Consider the following 19,092-nt stretch of genomic DNA (forward strand, 5'->3'; position numbering starts at 1 on the left):
TTATGCAATTTAGATATAGATATGGAAACCCATAATATCGCTGATCACTCTCTGTGTGGCCGGACCCTTAACCTAGCGCCGCAGTGCAGGATGGTTTCTTAACCTAGCGCCGCAGTGCAGGATGGTTTCTTACAGCTTGGCGTTGTTGTCATTCGAGATGGGTGTCTGGCTTGGAAGTGTTTCGGTCGCATTGCAGGATGACTGTTAACGGTTGCCGGAAGATCAAGAGCTGGATTTTTTTCGTTATTTTTCATGATAGAGAAATTCTGATTGCAGATTCGTTCTCAGCGACCCCAAGTTTAGCCTAAAGGCTCAGAATGTCAACAATGTTTTCAAATAATTAAAAATCATCATGAAAAGTCATTAATATGGTAGTACACCACGTTTCTGGTAACTTTTTACTGGTGACTGGAGTTTATAGGCAACACAAAAATAAAAATAAACGTGAGAAAGAAAACTGCTGATGAACGCGAATAAGACAGCCACTCCATTGTTCTATTGTCTCGGCTGCTTGGCTGAACCTGGCTGGAGGGATCAAATAACCGACTGGTTTGATCTTTCGTCTGTCCGCTAGGCGGAACTACGTCGACCATTGCTGGGTGGAAGATGTTACTGCGGCCGCTCGCTTTCCCACCAACACTGCTATTATTTGCTGTCTCAGCGCCTAGTCCGATTCAGCCAAGCAACCAGCCTGCACTGCGGAGCTAGGTTAAACCTAGGGGAGTGAAATCAGGGGTACCCTCTTCCTCCCTTGCAAAATAAATGTTGATGATTAAAAATCAATTCTAGAAACATTATTAGATAACCTAACAGATTATGATCCATTATTCGAATTGATGTATACACATATTTACAGTCTCATTTTATGAACTGAGGAAATGTATTATGTCAAACAAGAAGAGAAATCCTTGTAAGCGGAAAAAATTCAGCCGTGGTGATGCCTGAAATCTCAACATTTAGAAGCAACTGATCTCAATCTCTTCTATAGCACCTTCCTTCCATCTCAGCACCTTCTCAAATCCTCACAGATCACACATTCACACTAACATTCTTGTCATACATCTAGTTAAAATCAAAATAAAACACCAGGAATAACCTGAAGTTTACACTAAATCTACTATATAAAAATGATAACAACTAAGTGGAACACGGTAGAAAATTTGTTCTAAATAAATAGAATTGAACACATTGTATGTGAGAGCACAATCACTCCAGACAATGTGGAGCAATGTGTTGTTGTTGTTGAGAAGCACAGCAATTAACAGTTTCAAACTAGTCGGAATGGACGTAGTTCGCAAATCAATAAAAAAGACTGAACAAGGCTTTCATGAGATGGCAGTGTTCAGCTTTTTGCCGCAACGCTCTAATGACTCCAAGCTCACCCAAGCAGGATCACGCTGCAAGTAGATTCTTGATGTGCTTCGGAGTCGCATCCTCGTTTAGATGTTTGGTCGTGTACCTGCAATATAATCACACATACATAATCAGATAAATTAATTAATAACATACAATTACTATGAAGTATACTTTATAAGCAACTGTCGATGACTTGGAAAATTTTCATTCGTCAGATGACAGAAACTGTGATGAATTTAATATTAGACAGAGCTTTAGCGTATTTCTCAAAAGAGGATCCAAATTTTTAACGTGATTCCAAGGCACTGAGGCGGATTCCTACATATCAGCAATAGAGTCAGTTAATGCCTGAAAACAGTCGTTAGGTCATGTCAGAGGCCCTGAAATTGATCAGGTGCGACCTAAAAACTCAGACACCAGACCTGAGCCAGCCAGGTCACTCGATATTATTAGTCAGTGACCGGTATAGAGAAAAAATAATTCCATCCAGTTTTAATATGACTATTCTCACTCCGCCCAATACTGATATGTGGGAATCCACCATTACATTCAGTATCAAATCAAATTACCTTCATTTCAATGTGATAAGTATATATTATTGTTTAATATTTATTGATAAGTATTTATTATTGTTTAAAATGGAATTAAAAACAAAATATTTCAGGATGGTTTTCATTATTTTAGCCAATGTGTTCTATTCATTCAATATTGGAACAAAGTTTTATCTTTCAACTTTTTGGTGAAGCTACTCTTATGTATCTTGAAATAAAAAATCCTGATTCACATACTTGAAAATAACATTAATATGTTGAAAAATGTTGGAATAAAAGTTTTTTTTTTAAGGGTACTAAAGCTGCGTTTACACCAACATTTTGTTAATAACTTAATCCTTATAGATTCTATCATAGAGAAACAATAGCATAAGTAGATATCCCATGGTATAGGGCGTTTATGTCGCAAGTTTTACTATCTCGAACTGATAGTCCACGTAGTTCTTTCCTGTGAAGCTTTATGACGCTGGTAGTCTCTCATATTGTGCCGTTCATACATTCTCACCCCAACAAAACAATAAAATTCGACAATAATCGACAGTAATCGGCTTGAGATAACAGTAAACGTTGCGACATAAACCCCCTGTACCATGAGATATCTACTTACGCTATTGTTTCTCTATGATTCTATTAGATTAAACATAACTTATCATACACATGATAAACATATGTGTTTGTCAAGTTCCATTCAATCTAATAGAATCTATAAGGATTAACATTTTGTTAATAACATTGGTGTAAACGCAGATTAAGATTTTTAATTCCAGTTTTCTTTGTACAATAATTTTGCTATAATTGCTTTAGAAACATAATTATGTGTTACAATAGAAATAGCAATTGATTTCAGTTGTTGTATCAGATGTGGTTTGATTGACCTTGGTTTCTATTTGACCTTGATGCAACTAACATCCTATAAACATTTTGATAAATTCACTTCTAGTATCCTTGTTTACAGCTGTAACATGCTATTGAAAAAGTGTTGACTTATAATATACAGTGTGCACAAAAAAGAATGACCCGATTTTAAATAGCTATATTTATTAGAAAGAAGGGGTTAACACTAAAAAATTGCATACTAAAATACTCACAAAATATTGGAGTTTACAAAAATGCATCATAAATGTTCAATATGTCCTCCATTGGCTGCACGGACGACATGTAATAACTTGCCTCAACGTTGGGTAGGGCGTATAGGACCGCGAGACCAAGCTTCACACTCTTGGCCTCCTAGGTTCCCTCACATAACACCATACGATTTTTTCCTGTGGGGATATGTTGAACAACAATGTTTACGTTCCTCCCTTACCTCATGGATTAATGAAATGAAAACCCGAATATCAGCGTCTGTAGACTCAGTGACAGAAGACACCTTACGTTCAGTTTGGGATGAATTAAGCTACAGACTAGATGTCGGCCGTGCAGCCAATGAAGGACATATTGAACATTTATGATGCATTTTCGTAAACTCGTATATTTTGTGAGTATTTTTTAGTATGCAATTTGTTATAGTGAGGTACACGTTATAATGGCAGTGTGTTATTTGCAATGGTGTTGCTATCCTTGTCTATCGTTCAACAAAGCAGATGACGCTATCTCTTTCACGCTTTGCGATGTTGCCACATCGTTTTTAACAATGTAGAAATTCAACTAATTGACAAAATATTTCATCTCAATCATGAAAATTTATTATTACATCTTTAAAAAATATATTTTCTTGACAAATAAAATATGATTTACTATTTTCAACAATAATGAACAGTTAAATTCATCAGATGTTTGGGTGGCAAGGCTGAGATCTGGCAACCCTTTTCTCCTATCTTTCTACACTGCCATAATAACGTGGACCTCACTATAGTGTTAAGCCCTTCTTCCTAATAGATATAGCTATTTAAAATCGGGTCATTCGTTTTTGTAGACACTATACTTGTTTACAGTTGTTACATGGTATTAAAAAAGAGTTCGACTCATAATATTCTTGTTTACAGTTGTTACATGGTATTGAAAAAGAGTTCGACTCATAATATTCTTGTTTACAGTTGTAACATGGTATAAAAAGAGTTCGACTCCTAATATTCTTGTTTACAGTTGTTACATGGTATTAAAAAAGAGTTCGACTCATAATATTCTTGTTTACAGTTGTTACATGGTATTAAAAAAGAGTTCGACTCCTAATATTCTTGTTTACAGTTGTAACATGGTATTAAAAAAGAGTTCGACTCCTAATATTCTTGTTTTCAGTTGTAGCATGGTATTAAAAAGAGTTCGACTCCTAATATTCTTGTTTACAGTTGTAACATTGTATTAAAAAAGAGTTCGACTCATAATATCCTTGTTTACAGCAGTAACATGGTACTAAAAAAAGAGTCTGGTTTATGATATCCTTGTTTACAGCTGTAAAATGGTATTAAAAATGTTTAAAATGTGAGTGTACCTTAGAGCATTGAGAAGCCCTTCAGAACGTACAGCAGGCTGATCTTTGAGTAGTTTGACGCATCCCTTGACGTCGACATTAGACGCCTTGACGAAGGCGCCGTGAGGGTGGACGTGGTCGTACAGAATCACCAGACCTACCATCACGCGCAGCACAAACAGTTGCGTCTCTTCTCTCTGGAACTGAGCTATTAGGCTTCTGAAAACAACAATAATTCTACTGTTAAAATATTTCATAATTTAAATGGGTTTGAAACTTGGAGAAGAATAGCAAAGAAGGAAGAGAAAGAGCTAATAGTAATTTGAAAATACTATGATCAGTATAAAAATAAATACTGTTAGCAGTATTTGAAATACTAAATTTAAGATAATATTTGAAAATAGTCCTGCGCAGAGACATGGTGAAACTCGAACGCTGATGCAAATTAATCAATTAAGATTCATACAACACTCCCTGAATTCAAGAAAGATTTTTCTATAATTTGCTTTTGGATAGACTAGCTTACAGATAAGCCCAGTTCACATGTAACCTCTTCCATATAACTGCTTGACATAAATTGCTTTGCAGCTTTTCTTTCCTTGTCTATAAAACATTTTATTCTGCAAAATGTATTGGATTGCAATTCTGTATCTATTTCAATTCTCAAATATATGTATTGATTAAGTAATTACTTATATTATCCTCTCTCTTTTCAAAACTTTTTCTATTTAAAATCTTCTTATTTGTATCTGTTTTCCCCCACTTTTGTTTATTCTCTTTCCCATGTATTGAATACTATCAGGCCTACACACATTTTTTTTCCTCATATCCACATTCACTATACATGAAATCAACAAATTCATCTTTGATTCCAATTCTCACTGTATTAAAATTCTTCAGTAGCTTGTCTATTCATTTGTTTCAATTTATTTTTGCTTTTTCTTTCAGCAGTGGAGTGATTGAGTTTATTGAAAAACACTTACTTTAATACTGTACTTTTATTATTCAATATTAAATCTCATATTTATTACATTTTTTTGTCATTTCTTGATTCTATTTTTTATTATTTATTTATTTATCATTTACAATCACCTTAAGGACAAAGAAACAGACTACAGTCCAAAACTTCTTTTCAATACTTTAATACTTTTATTATTCAATATTGAATCTCATATTTATTACATTTTATTGTCATTTCTTGATTCTATTTTTTATTATTTATCATTTACAATCACCTTAAGGACAAAGAAACAGACTACGGTCCAAAACTTATTTTCAATTTCATAAAATAAATTGTCCAAATAAAGGTTATGTGCGACTTTCCAATTCTTCACTAATTTCCACATTGAAACAAAACACAAACACTTGAAACAATTAATTTTGAATTTAGAAAGATTAAGATCCGAATTGATAACAGAATTCCTTCTACTTAGTAGCCTACTCGAAACTGTGAAATAAATATCAATTTGAAATATTTTGTTCCGAAAATTAAAACAATCTCTGTATATTTTGTATTGTATTTTTTCCAAACGACATGGCTAAGTGGTAGAGTGAACATTATTGACCAAACTTCGCCAAGTCAACAAATAAAGAAGTCAATCTATTAATAAGATCAGTCAACGGTTGATTTTCAATGGAAAACAATACAACCTCTTGCCCCATATTCTTCTTGTGATCCAGTCAACGAAGGGTTACAGAGGGCCATGTTTGGAAGACAATTTTTGACTCCGCAGCTCTGTTAAGGGTAGTAAGGAGTTCAACATTCCAAAAGTCCCCACCCCTTCACGCTAGTGCTAAGGAGGTGGTCAAAGGTATTGTGCAAGATAATATATGGGCCCACATACGTACAAGGATAAAGGAGAAGAATACATAACGTAGACATCAGGTACCTCTATAATACTCCAAACATTATGAGTAAAGTAAAATTTGAAAGAATTTTATGGGTTGGGCATGTACAGAGAAGAGAGGAGTCCAAACTTGATGAAGTTTTATCACCCAGCCCCCCCAAGAAAGCGACCTCATGGAAGATACAGACAAAGATGGTGGCAAGAAGTTAACTGAGATATAGAGAGACTTGGAGCTACCGAAGGAAATGTCCAGGAAAGATACACCTGGAAGCTTTTTGTAGGTGCGACCAAATGTCGACTTGGACATAGATGACACTGGGATCCAAGTACCTATCTAAATATCCTATGAATCTAAGTACCTTCAATTCAAATACTAACTAATATGATAATAACTGATATACCACCTATTGGACCTTCTTTCTTTATGTATGTTTACAAATTACACTGTAAATAACATTGGTAGATAAAATAGTAAGGCGATCCTTGTGCCTAATTTTCTCCCAAATTAAGGTGATGACAGAGTCCAAAATGAGGAAAACCTTAAGGACCGGTTTCCGAACTCGGGATCTATAAGTTCTGGAATAAAATAAGCGCTCGGGTCTAAATTGACTTTCTGAGTCAAGATTTCATCTTCTAAACTCCGGGGTTTATCAAGTTCTCGACTTATTCAAGTCCAGGACTTTAACGCAGTAAACATGAGGGAAATTCATAATAGTTTGCTGTTTTATTGTTGGCATTATAGCAAAACGGAAACAGCTGTTTGCAGCGGAATAATTCAAATGAGCATGCCCTCCAAACTATTTTGTAAAAATAGTAGGCCTATTCAAAGCAGAACCTTTTTGAAAGGTGAATGAATAAACATTTCATTTCACGTTATGCTATTATTGATCATTGATCCTAACCAGTGATTTTGGAATAAAAATTTCATTAGGCTATTGAGTTTGAAAACGTATTTGTTTTGAAAAAAAAACTGGAATAATAATAATTTAATAATAATAATAATAATAATAATAATAATAATAATAATAATTTTTGTTATATTATTATTAATATGTTGAATATGACATTGATTAATAACATTCAGATTGGAATATAAATTCCAAGGCAATCCTTGTATTATTTTTCTTGAACATTTTCAGGTTATGTCAGTCGTAAAATAAGGTTAGTTTTTCACGCATAATACAATTTTATTCCAAAATGAACTTGCAAACTATAAATTATGAATTTAGATGGACTAATCCAAATAATTTAGGTATTCCATCACATCTATTTGGCTTTTTATCTATTCCAAAACAATAACTGAATTGTGTTTGCTCAAGTCTAGAACTTGAATTTAAACCACTCTACTCTCTCAGACAGAATACTATAGTTACTCATTGTTCTCCCTAGGAAATAAAATTATAACTAAGAACTAGAAGTAATTCCATTTGGATAACATGAGTGCATCTCTATAATGCCGCATCCACATATTGGCCCAATGAAGGCCAATGACGACCAGCGCCAGTGTGTGGATGGGTGGTTCGCCAACGTTGGCTACCGCTGGCCTTGATTGGTCACTGGTCACATTGCAGGCTGGGCCAGCGACTGGGCCAACAAGTGAAGTATGCAACTAAGGCGATTGTCAGGCACTGAACAGGAAGCCTATTTATAAGTTATTTTTTAGCAAGCTTTATGAAGAAGAATTCCATGGTTATTTTCTTATTGCGGATGATGCCCATATGAGATTTTTGCTTGTGCGTGGGTAAGGGAGTGAGTGCTTGGAAGATTGATGAGATGATCAAAAGTCCATGCATACCGGCGAGATTCAAACCCACGACCAGGTAGCCTAGACTGAAGAGTACAACGCCTTAGTCGTCCCGGCTAATCTGGCCAGCAATATTTAATAATTCCAATAAATAATAGCAATATAGCATAATGTAAAAGAAACAAGAAGAATGATAGGCTGATCAAAGGATCAAAGGCTGATTCATAACCGAACATTCGACTAATGATAGAGGTAATATAATATTATGGGTATTTTTATTCCCAGGTTTCCAGAATTGTTCAAGAGTGTCTACTATTATTAATATTAAATCAATCAGATTCTAGAGAAAATTTACCAAAAATATAAAATTACTATGTAGATCTTGAGATAAAATAGAAAATTAATCTGTAGGTCTTGAGATTGATCAGATCATTGAAGAATACAGAACAATCCAGGTGCATATAAATTAAATTTTGGTTACTTGTAATGAAAGAGCCCATCATAAATCTGATTGCTGAAGTAATAAAATAGATTGCTGAAGTAATTCAATTGATTGAAGTGATAGCTAGCTTGATAGAATATCATTTCAACCACAGACTTGGAATATTTCTTATGAACGGGAACGTGATGAGAATAGAAGGCAAATTCCAAATGAGATACGATCATTCGTTGAAGAAAAAACAATACATTAATTTATTATTGTTTCTCTTAATTATTGTGATAAATTATACTTACGGACTCTCCAACATACGTAAACAAACTTTTGCCATCGTACTCAGTGTCTCTGTTGTATTTTCAATTGGTATTTCAGTTTTCTGAAACAAGAAGTAGACAAATTAAATAAAATATTTGAAGAAATAAGTTTCTTTCTTAATATACTTGTATGTATTTTATTGATTTTATCCTTCCAAAGAAGGAACGTGTGAAGGTATAGTATAAGAGTATAGTCCCAAGTGGATTTAGAGAATTTCGTAGTTGCAATTTGCATTCATATTTATTAGACGATCATCTTGTAGCATAGCATATCCTGTACAACGTCATTAACTAACAATAGCCTACTCTTATTGACAGTGCTTCCATCTACTGTCACATTCATTTTTGTGCATTACCTACAATCCAAATTCAATTTCAATTCAAAATGTTTCAGAAAACAATAATCCGTCGGCTTTCTTCATACAGATAATAGGATACAATGCATTCTATTTGCATTAAGGTAACGGAAGTAAAATATGAAACTGATAGATCAGATGTTCAAGGTAGGTTCCCAGCTACCGAAAAGTGATCTTAAGGCTGTGCAAAGGCTAAAATGAAACATTCTGCTGGTGATATTTTTAAAAGATTTTCTATTTGTGTTTCTCAGGAAAACATTTTTTCCTGATTAATAGTCATAGGTAGAAGCGCAGTTGCCAATTTGTCAGTCGTCTGACTGCTTTCAGACAGGAAACTTCGCATGAGTAGCATGAGCACATGAACAGTCACTAGAAGTTGGAGAAAGCTGGCCGCTTCAAAACGGCAACATCGCGCCTCTGTATCCCTCCCGCTGTATGCTTTCTCCGCTGCTCATGTCCATCCCAAGTGAGAAGTAAGTCTGTACACAATATAGGCACTAATCTGAAAAACCCGTGGAAATCAATGAGAAGACACGAACCTCCTGAACGAATCTGGACGTGGCCTCGCTGAGCACTTTGAGCATGGGCGTGGCGTGTGCGTAGAACAGAGACATGCGATTGGCCACCTCGACTGAGACGTCCGGCGCACTGGGCATGCTGTCCTCCTGGTCGCGGCACATCCGCATCCGGTTCACCGTTCTCCGGTAGTAGCTGAAGTCGTTCTGGATCGCCGGCGTTTTCATCTGACAACAAAACACGATTTCCTTTATTCAAAAATTTCATTTATTTATTGGATGGAGCAGACAGATACACTATTCAGCAAAGAAAAAACAGGCTAATTGCCAATTTGGGAGTAAAGCAGTTTTGGGCTAGGCCTGTTGCTCTCGCCCAGTCATATTTATATATTGATTTGTAATTATATTAATGAATAAATGAGTTTCAGACGATAAAGAAGTCCATATTTCCATATTATAGGTACTAAGCTACAATATTGTACAGATTGTACATAAACATTGTTTGGTGAGAAATATTTGAAATACTTCTGTAGCTTAGAATCTACATAGTTCCATAACTCTGAAAATGAAATGTCGATAAGAATATATTTTAAAATGAGAACTTCAGTAGTAATCTTATGTAATTTGAATGTTCAAAGTAATAAAATATTATCTATATTGTATTTCATAGTCCATGACCAAAGACTTGAAGCTAGCTGGTAGATGCATGATTACCAAAGGTTTAGCAATAGCAGAGATAAATATGCTCTAGCAATAGTGACTAAAGATCAAAGTTACTAGACAGTTTATGGACTTCTGTCTAATAACGTTGACAAAAATTAAAAATTAGCCAAGAAATGCTGTTTGGGAAAAGCATCAAACAAAAACTTTATGTTTGACAGACATAAAAAGTGTACGGCTAGTTCTGCTACTATGAACCTGTTTACTGGCAGTATAACTTTCATGTCACAATTATTCGTTGTTTCATAGTTAACTGCATCAGAATTTTAATTGGTATTTCATATTTTATCATCGCATAACATGGAAAAAGTTTGGAACTGCTTCACATGACAATCGATGTGGTATAATACAGTAGCAGCAATTATTGTCATATAATTTTTTTGCAAAACTATTATTTGGTTGCTGATGAAGTAGTTGGTTTAGCAGTTAAGGCAATATCTAATCATTAAGATCAGATAAGTAGTTAAGCTGGTATGTTGTTAAACGTTCAAGTGACAACAATTAAAATCACTTCTTATTCGTCTACCTCAATTTAAATAAATCTGTAGTAAGACACCGTTACTTGCCCTTCATATAAAGAAGGATTTTTGTATCTCTACAGCCCAGTGTGAGCTTTGGCCCCCTCCATAACATTCCTCCAAGCCCCTCTGTCTCAAATCTCCTCTATCCTCTATCACCCATAGAGAAAAAAATGACTTTAATTTGTTGACGTGGCGAAGTATGGACAGTAATGTCCACCCTACCACTTGACCACGAAGGAAATAGTCACCTTGTATTCATCGAACTTGAGAACGAATTCCAGAATTTCAGCAAATTGTTTGACTAGAGCTTGCTGCGTTTCTAGATGTTGTGTTGGTGTCATGGCCCCAGAGCACAGTTCACCCAAAATCTTTGGAACTATGGCTTCTGCAAAAACAAAACAAATCACATTAATACCTAATCTCATAAATTTTCAAGTTTTTTATAAACATTGATCTAGGATTGAAATTATCATTGAAAACATCAAATAATTGTGAGGCATTCAAAGAGAAAGAGGCACTTTTCAATAATTATTCTCGGTTACCGCCAGATGAAAGTATATAAAAATGCACTTGTGCACACCTACAGAAATGGGTGATTTTATTGTAACTTAATTGATTCAATAAGTACATCATCAAAATAGTAGGGAGAGAAAAAATAAGGTAACTTTGTGCTATTCTTCTCCCAAATTTGGATAAGGTTACACATAATCCGAAATAGGTAAAACTAAAAATAACTAAATTAAGATATGTATGTTCTGTAAATATTTTCTACAGGTACCCAGAATTTTCAAGTCGATAAATATTGCAATATTCATTTCATGTCTCCAACATTGTGTTTGTTCACCAGGCTTATAATAAATCTTTATTGGTGACATTGTATGGACGTTTTCCGATTTGGATACTGTCAAGTTTTAAAAGTGGAATAAATTTCTAGAGGAATACGTTTCACCATCATCCTCCTTTTTTGAAATGTGAGCACTTGAAGATGGAAATCTTTGAAATGAGTCATTTCAGAATTAAGTAACAATTAGTTTTGCAGAATTTGTAACAAATACATGTAGCCTATAAAAGATTTCAAGATATATTGTTCAAGGTATTCTTTATTAACTTGACACACTTTCTGAGTTATTTCATTTTGAAAAATGTCTATCACTTTCCTTTGAATTTAACCTACTTCACAAGATCCGTGATTTTTACACGGATCCACATTATATATGTTTGTTGATCAAAACAATTCTATTCTATTCTTGATTTCTTAAATTCCAGGCAGTTTTATTCTATGGTATTTGAGTTATTTTTAACTGGAATAGATTTCTCTATAAGTGGAAAATGAATCGATAATTAGATAATTATATTAAGAGGTGGATTTTTCCAACATGTTTATATAACGCAAGACGTTATCAATAATGATATAGGTTAGCGTAATCATCCTACAATTGCAACGTTTGCGTCAATAGTACAGGATGTGGCTAACCGATTCAACACACCACACCAGCTACAGAATCAAGTTTGATACGATTCGATTTTTCATTTCCCTGAATTAAATACAAATAAGACCCGAATAGTAAACTTATTGAATTTTATAAACACTGGAAAGTTTGAGAACAATTGCTTTTAATACTCGATTAGGATTTTTCATTTCCCCGAAGCATGCAATACGAAAATTGAAATAGAAACAATACAAAAGAAAACCATATAGCATTTTTTATTTCCCTGAATTAAATACAAATATGACCCAAACATTAGACTTACTAATTGCATGTTATAAACACTGAGAAGTTTGAAAAAGGTGGTTTTTACTGCTCGATTAGGACTTTTCATTTTCTCGGAGCATGTAATACAAACAACGCAATAAAAACAATACAGTACGTACATTGAGTTAATACAAGCAAGAACCAACTAGCACTATTCAGTTTTAAAAACACTATAATACATTATTTTAGGGCTTCATGGGTTGGAACAAGCGGGGTCAGTTATTTTGAATCAACTGATCATTCCTATTTATACAATTCTAGTATATTATTTATACATTCTAGTATATGCAATGCTATGTTTTATATTCACATGACGTTTGTTTATAACATTTGTAATGTTCGATGACCAGAATGAAGATTACCTATTGATTATTGATACACCTAACAACTAGACTTCTACCCCTGGATTCTCTTTCATTAGAGATTGAGGATTTACTACTGAACAAAAAAATTCCTGGGTTTAAGTTGTATTCAGAACTCTTTTCTATACCCCTTCTGAGTATAGAAATAACTAATGAATTATTTGCCACTATAGTGAGGTCCACGTTATAATGGCAGTGTTTGATTGGCAATGGTATTGCTATCCTTGTCTATTATTCAACAACGCGGATAGCGCTATCTCTCTCGCTTTGCTCTGTTGCCAGATCGTCTTTCAATGATGTACAATTTATAATTAATCAAATATTTTATCTTAATTGTAATAGTGTGATATTGAGAGGGTATTATTGTAGTTGTTTTTGTGTTTCTTATATTGTTTTTCAGGTTTTTGAACTGAAATGAACTTTGATTTTACTGTTTGTCGAACCCTGCGTTTTTAGTGTGAGAATTGACTCTGTCTTGTTGGAATTTGCTAACTTGTTGCTTAATTGTCAAAATTAAAGCAATTTTCGTGCATTTTCCAAGTGCAGTTTCAATTTCATGTCGAAAAAGCCACTGTATTTGAAAATTGTACGAGCATTGACCTTTTTGCAGCTTTGGCTTTTCCACTGGAAGTTGTGCTCAACGCTCGTGGAGGGGGAATAATTTTCAGTGAAAAGGCCACAGTTCGAATTGAGACATAACTGGGAAAACATGTAACGGTGTGCGAGCCTCGGTCCTCTGATTGGGCCCATTTCCCATTCAGAGGGACAATTTGTTAAGTTTTCTGTTATCAGTAATTTTTATGTAGTTAAATAGAAACCAAAATTTAATATTGTTAGTGAGAGTAGAACCAGGAAATTATTTGTGCGTATGAGTTCCAGCATAGTGAGTTTTCTTAAATCGTATGTGTGTGTGTTTCTGAAGAGTCGAAATTTAAATTGTAAAAATGGTGAGTGCCAAACTTTTGTTGTCTTCGTATTGTAGCTCAAAATTTAGCAACATAGAATGACCGAGGCCCGAATTTAAATGCAGCAAGTTAGCAGGTTCCCAAAATGTATAGATTAAAAAATTGAGTATGTCTTCTTGACCTGAATCGATTGCTGAATAACTCTGTTCTGTTTGAAAATTTGACATGTTACCTGACTTTTATTAATTCGTTCTACCTATTTAGAGTTCAATAAGCCTGAGGTTGAATTTTAAAAAGTATTTTTCATTAAAGTTCCAGGCTAGTAGTTACTATGTTTGCTAGAATATGTGACAATGATGATAATCTGTGCTTTTGAATGAACGAATCCACTAAAAGCTCCCAACCAATCAAGGTTTCAAATAGAGATTTGATAGCATAATTTTGGTAAATATTATAGAAGAGTAGAAACAACCCCCCTCCGTTTACATTGGTGGCCAGCGGTGGTATAGTCTGCAAGAATAACTATCGAACCACATGTATTCTTATATATTTCATATTTTGGAAGATTAAACTAAATAGAGACAGATATGTCACCGGTTACAGAAATGATGTCAGGTGTGGTGTAGGGTTAAAAATACCTCCACCGGCTTACATAATTATGAAAATTTATTATGAAATAATTGAAAAATATAATTTCTTGCTTAACAAAATATGAATGATTATTTTGTACGAGAATGAACAGTTAATATTACATCAATAAACCTGTATTAGCTACCGTCTATAGAAGATATTGACAAGACAGAGGATCGGCAACGTTGATCACCTATCTTCTCCACTGCCATTATAACGTGGACCTCACTATAGACTACTATAGACTTCCACCCCTGGATTCTCTTTCATTACAGATTGAAGATTTACTACTGAACAAAGAAATTCCTGGGTATAAGTTGTATTCAGAACTTTTTCTGTGTAGAAGAATAACTATTAAATTCTTTGCCACTAGATGGATAACCAATACTAAACTCGAATTAACTTTCCGACAGTTGTAAAAAGTACAACAGTGTCAGTTTTTTGCTGCACAAAACTATTGAATGGAGTGGTGTCAGTGAATGAGTCACCTATGCATTCCAAAACTTTCTCCCCATCACTCCACTGAGTTGCAGTATCAACCGAGCAATGGTTCAGTCTTTAGGTGCCATTTAGTCGCGACAGTGCATAAAATAGGGAAAGACTGTATACGGGGACTGTAAACGAACCAATAACACAGAATTGATGGCTTTGCTTGGTGTACCTTTCTGGGCTACGAAATGGTAATCATCCAAATGTCCATAGGCGTAGAATAATCCAACTAAATAGAAATAGTAATTATACAATTAATTTAAATGTTTTGACAGTAAACAGAATACATAGCACTTGGAAAAATGGATGTTCTAAAAATTACAACACGCGACTGCTCGTGTGATTGAGTAGGGCGCGACTACCGGAAGGTTTATGAAATTTTTGTATTGGAGTATAAGGAGTAGTTTATTTAGCTGTTCCAATATAATTATATAACATTATATAGTTTTCAAGAATGTGAGTATAGTTGAAGAGTATTCAGGGTAGAATTTATGTGGTGTGGATTATAGAATGTTGCTAATCGTGAGTTGAAACATATCTTACAGAAAAGTCTGAGATAAATTTGTTAATAATTCAATATTTAAAGGACTTGTAAAGCAGGAGCAGCTGACAGTATGTGCACAAACTAGGCAATAATAGAAAGTAGCAATGTACCTGGAATACAGTATTCTATACCTAGTACAGTATTCTAGGTACATTGGAACGTAGGAAATCCAGTCTTTTTTTAGAAGACTTTTAGAGACGCATTTATGAACGATTCTCAAAGCTTGCTTTATGCTTGTACATACTAATAACAAGAGCCAGCAATTTCCCCCCCTCAACAGTACCCACCCCATCAAAAATAACTTGCGAATATTATAACAGGAATCAATAAGAACGAATCTACTATCTGGTTGAACGAATTCTTATAGGTTCCCAACACATTTTAGGTCAAGACATTTCTAAAAAAATATTATAACTACGGCCCTCTTATGAGACAGACCCTAGAATTTAAGTTCGATAACTTCAGCCTTATTGGTTATTGCAATGATACTCATTTTATTAGAGTATATAAACAGATTTTTAACTTCTCAATAGTTGGAATGTTTAAATAGTTAGGATTAGTCTAGTTTGATGAATTGCAGCACAATATCTATACTATACTAAAGGAAAAACTGGCTTATACACGTACGGGATAGGAAATTCACGAATGACGCATCATCACGTCTGAACTACACGACTGATTAACTTTAAATTTTACATATAGATTCTTAATTTACCGAGGATGGTTATCATAAGTCTATTTTAAATCCTACAAGGTTTCAGTAGGTCAAGTTTTCAATTAGACCCTTGTGCTGCGGGTTACCTGCTTTTCATTAATAAATGCAATGTAGCAAAGGCTTATTTTCATTGAAAACGAGGTGAAATCTTACCGAGCTCCAGGGAGAAATCGTAGAACGATTTTAGCTTGGTGACTAGCGGAAGAACGGTGATCCACGCTCTGCGAACATGGTCCTCGTTGGGTGTGGTTATCGCCTCCCTTATCTCTCTTCCTGCCCCTTTATACATTCCCAGTTCTTCTAGAATATTCTCCGCACTCAGCATAACCTTTTCAACTTCCTCATAGACATCCTTCTCACCTTCGGTTGGTTGTGCATCTGCAAAATAAGTTATATAATCATCAACCATCAACAATTCTTCAGCTACAAATCATTATTGATCAATTCTTCGCCAACTTGAATTGGAGTCTATTACTAGTAGTTCTGTGAACAGTAGACCTCACGCAGTATTCTCATCCACAGTACCTGATTGAAACTATAGACCTTATGGAAATACGGCAATAGACTGGCTTCTCCACACATCTGTGAAATCACTTGTCAGCTGATTTATGATGAATAATTCTATAGTCTGATTTTTACTCTAATATTGGCGTATGAAGGAGGCTCCTTTTTCCTTTTATATTATCCTTGGAATGCAAAATTTCCATAAACCCTGTATATACGTCGACGCGCAATTAAAAAAGGAACATTCCTGTCAAATTTCATGAAAATCTATTACCGCGTTTCGCCGTAAATGCGCAACATATAAACATTTAAGCATTCAAACATTTTAACATTAAGATAAATGCCAAACCGTCGACTTGAATCTTAGACCACACTTCGTTCGGTCAAATATACAAGGTTAATTCAATAATTAACGAGACAAATTACCAATTTTCAAAAACGGCTGAATTGATCCATATGAATATAGGATAGTGGAATCTAACCTCATTCTTTTTTGAAACTTTTATTTGTAAAAATTCGGGAGAAGACAGTTTTGGGCTATGCCTGTTGTCTTCTCCCAATCATATTTCAATTATGATTTGTGATTGTGAATAAAATAAATAAATAAATAAATAAATAAATAAATAAATAAATAAATAAATGAAACTTTCAGTACATGAAGTTGGCAACCTTGCGATGACATCATATCAGTTGTTTCACCGTATTTTTAATAATAATAATCGCAAATCGACTCAGTTTACAATGGCGAGTCCGCTTGAGAATTGCACCGTGGAAGAACAACGTACTGTTATCATATTTTTAGTCACAGAAAGTGAGAAAGATAGTGAAATCCATGAAAAAATATTGAAAGTGTACGAATATCATTGTTTGAATCATTCAAACGTTCACAAATGGGTAGAATAGCTTCAAAGTGGCCGTACAAAAGTTTGTGACTATCAATGCAGTGGACAACCAGTCAAAGTTGGGACTTCTTCTATCGAATCTCGAATTTATTCGTTAATTCGGGACAATAGCTGTATCACTGTTGAATTTACAAGTAAAAAAGTAAACGCGAGTGTTGAAACTGTCCATAACATTTTTCACAACAAGCTGCAGTAGGAACAGAACTTGTGCAAGATGGGTGCCTAGACAACTCACAGATGCTCACAAAGAAACCCGGCTTCAAATCAATCAACAGTTGAAAAATCGGTATGCGACCAGAGGAGAATGTTTTTTCAAGATAATTTTGTAACATGGATCCACCACTATAAGTCAGAGTCAAAACGACAGACAGTCAAATCTTATCACTGCACGTTGTTTATCCATGGTGCAATTCTCAAGTGGACTCGTCATTGTCAACTAAGTCAATTTGAGATTATGTTTACGAAATACGATAGAGCAACTGATCAGATGTCATCGCAAGGTTGCCAACTTCATGTCTTGAAAGTTTCATATGGATCAATTTGGCCGTTTTTTAAAATTAGTAATTTGTCTCGTTACTTATTGAATGACCCTCGTAGTAATTATAGACAACGAAAAATGCCCTGAATCAAAAGTTATTTTTCATAATATATCACACACTGTTGGAATGTTCTCAAAATGGAAATTCCTATAGCCAAATAGAATCAAGTTTATGTGATTTTAGATGATCAGTCTCGAATTTAAAAAGATTAATGCCTATTTACTTCTAAGTGAAAAGTGTTGTGATTTTTCGACTGAATTTACAAAATAATGAATTATACAAAGAAATATAATCATAAGTTAATGATTTGAGAAAATACAATCACCCAGACCATTTGCAGTAACAACACTAGCACCCAGGAGATATTCCATTTAATGATAATATTCTAGACATGATATACTGTGAACATTTTGCATTGCTAAGCATTATTTGCAACATTATGGAGCAGTGAGCTAAATTGCAATGAAAAGTAGGTACTGTTATTGTCTTATTATTGAATAGCATATAATTTACCAGACATTACTTGATATTGTGTTACAATATTAATGATTAAATTATTTAAATACCACTTTCTAAAGCTTAGGCTATTGGAGGGTTTTCAAGGAGAACTGTATTTAATAAAGGGGGCCTGATTTAATAGACACAGTCATGTGAACACGTCCGCCTTTTTTGAGTTTATGACGAGTTTTGACACACCTTTAGTCAATTCAAGTTTAGAATATTCAGTGGAATCTTTCTCCACCCTGTTCTCGCAAAATGTCAGTATGTCATCGAATTTCTATCTAGCTGTTCACCATGTTGTCAATATTTGCAGTAGCAGAAGTCTTCGGTGTGAATTACAGCATTTAATTTGGATTAATAATAATTATGTCAGTATGTGTCTTTTTCCTGTGAGGGGTACTTCAAGAATTGTGACTACAACCACAAATCAAGAAATTTAGACGATTAGAAGAATGCAATCATCCAAGAAATTGA

The 19,092-nt window shown here is 34.3% G+C and overlaps 1 protein-coding gene across 2 annotated transcripts in view; it reads right to left on the minus strand.

Moving 5' to 3' along the window:
• Positions 1 to 1,352: 1,352 nt before the first annotated feature.
• The window catches only part of LOC111043425 (CYFIP-related Rac1 interactor B), a 28,034-nt gene continuing 10,294 nt past the window's right edge, over positions 1,353 to 19,092 (minus strand). For both annotated transcript variants that reach the window (XM_039428803.1, XM_039428802.1), the window contains exons 3-8: positions 16,326 to 16,550; positions 11,022 to 11,158; positions 9,557 to 9,760; positions 8,644 to 8,723; positions 4,339 to 4,536; positions 1,353 to 1,459 (exon numbers count right to left, since the gene is read on the minus strand). In XM_039428803.1, the coding sequence (XP_039284737.1) occupies positions 1,393 to 1,459; positions 4,339 to 4,536; positions 8,644 to 8,723; positions 9,557 to 9,760; positions 11,022 to 11,158; positions 16,326 to 16,550 (911 nt within the window). In that variant the 3' untranslated portion in view covers positions 1,353 to 1,392. The remainder of the gene's footprint in view (positions 1,460 to 4,338; positions 4,537 to 8,643; positions 8,724 to 9,556; positions 9,761 to 11,021; positions 11,159 to 16,325; positions 16,551 to 19,092) is intronic.

The sequence above is a fragment of the Nilaparvata lugens genome, chromosome 5 (assembly GCF_014356525.2).
Source record: "Nilaparvata lugens isolate BPH chromosome 5, ASM1435652v1, whole genome shotgun sequence".
In the NCBI taxonomy this organism is placed as follows: Eukaryota; Metazoa; Arthropoda; class Insecta; order Hemiptera; family Delphacidae; genus Nilaparvata; species Nilaparvata lugens.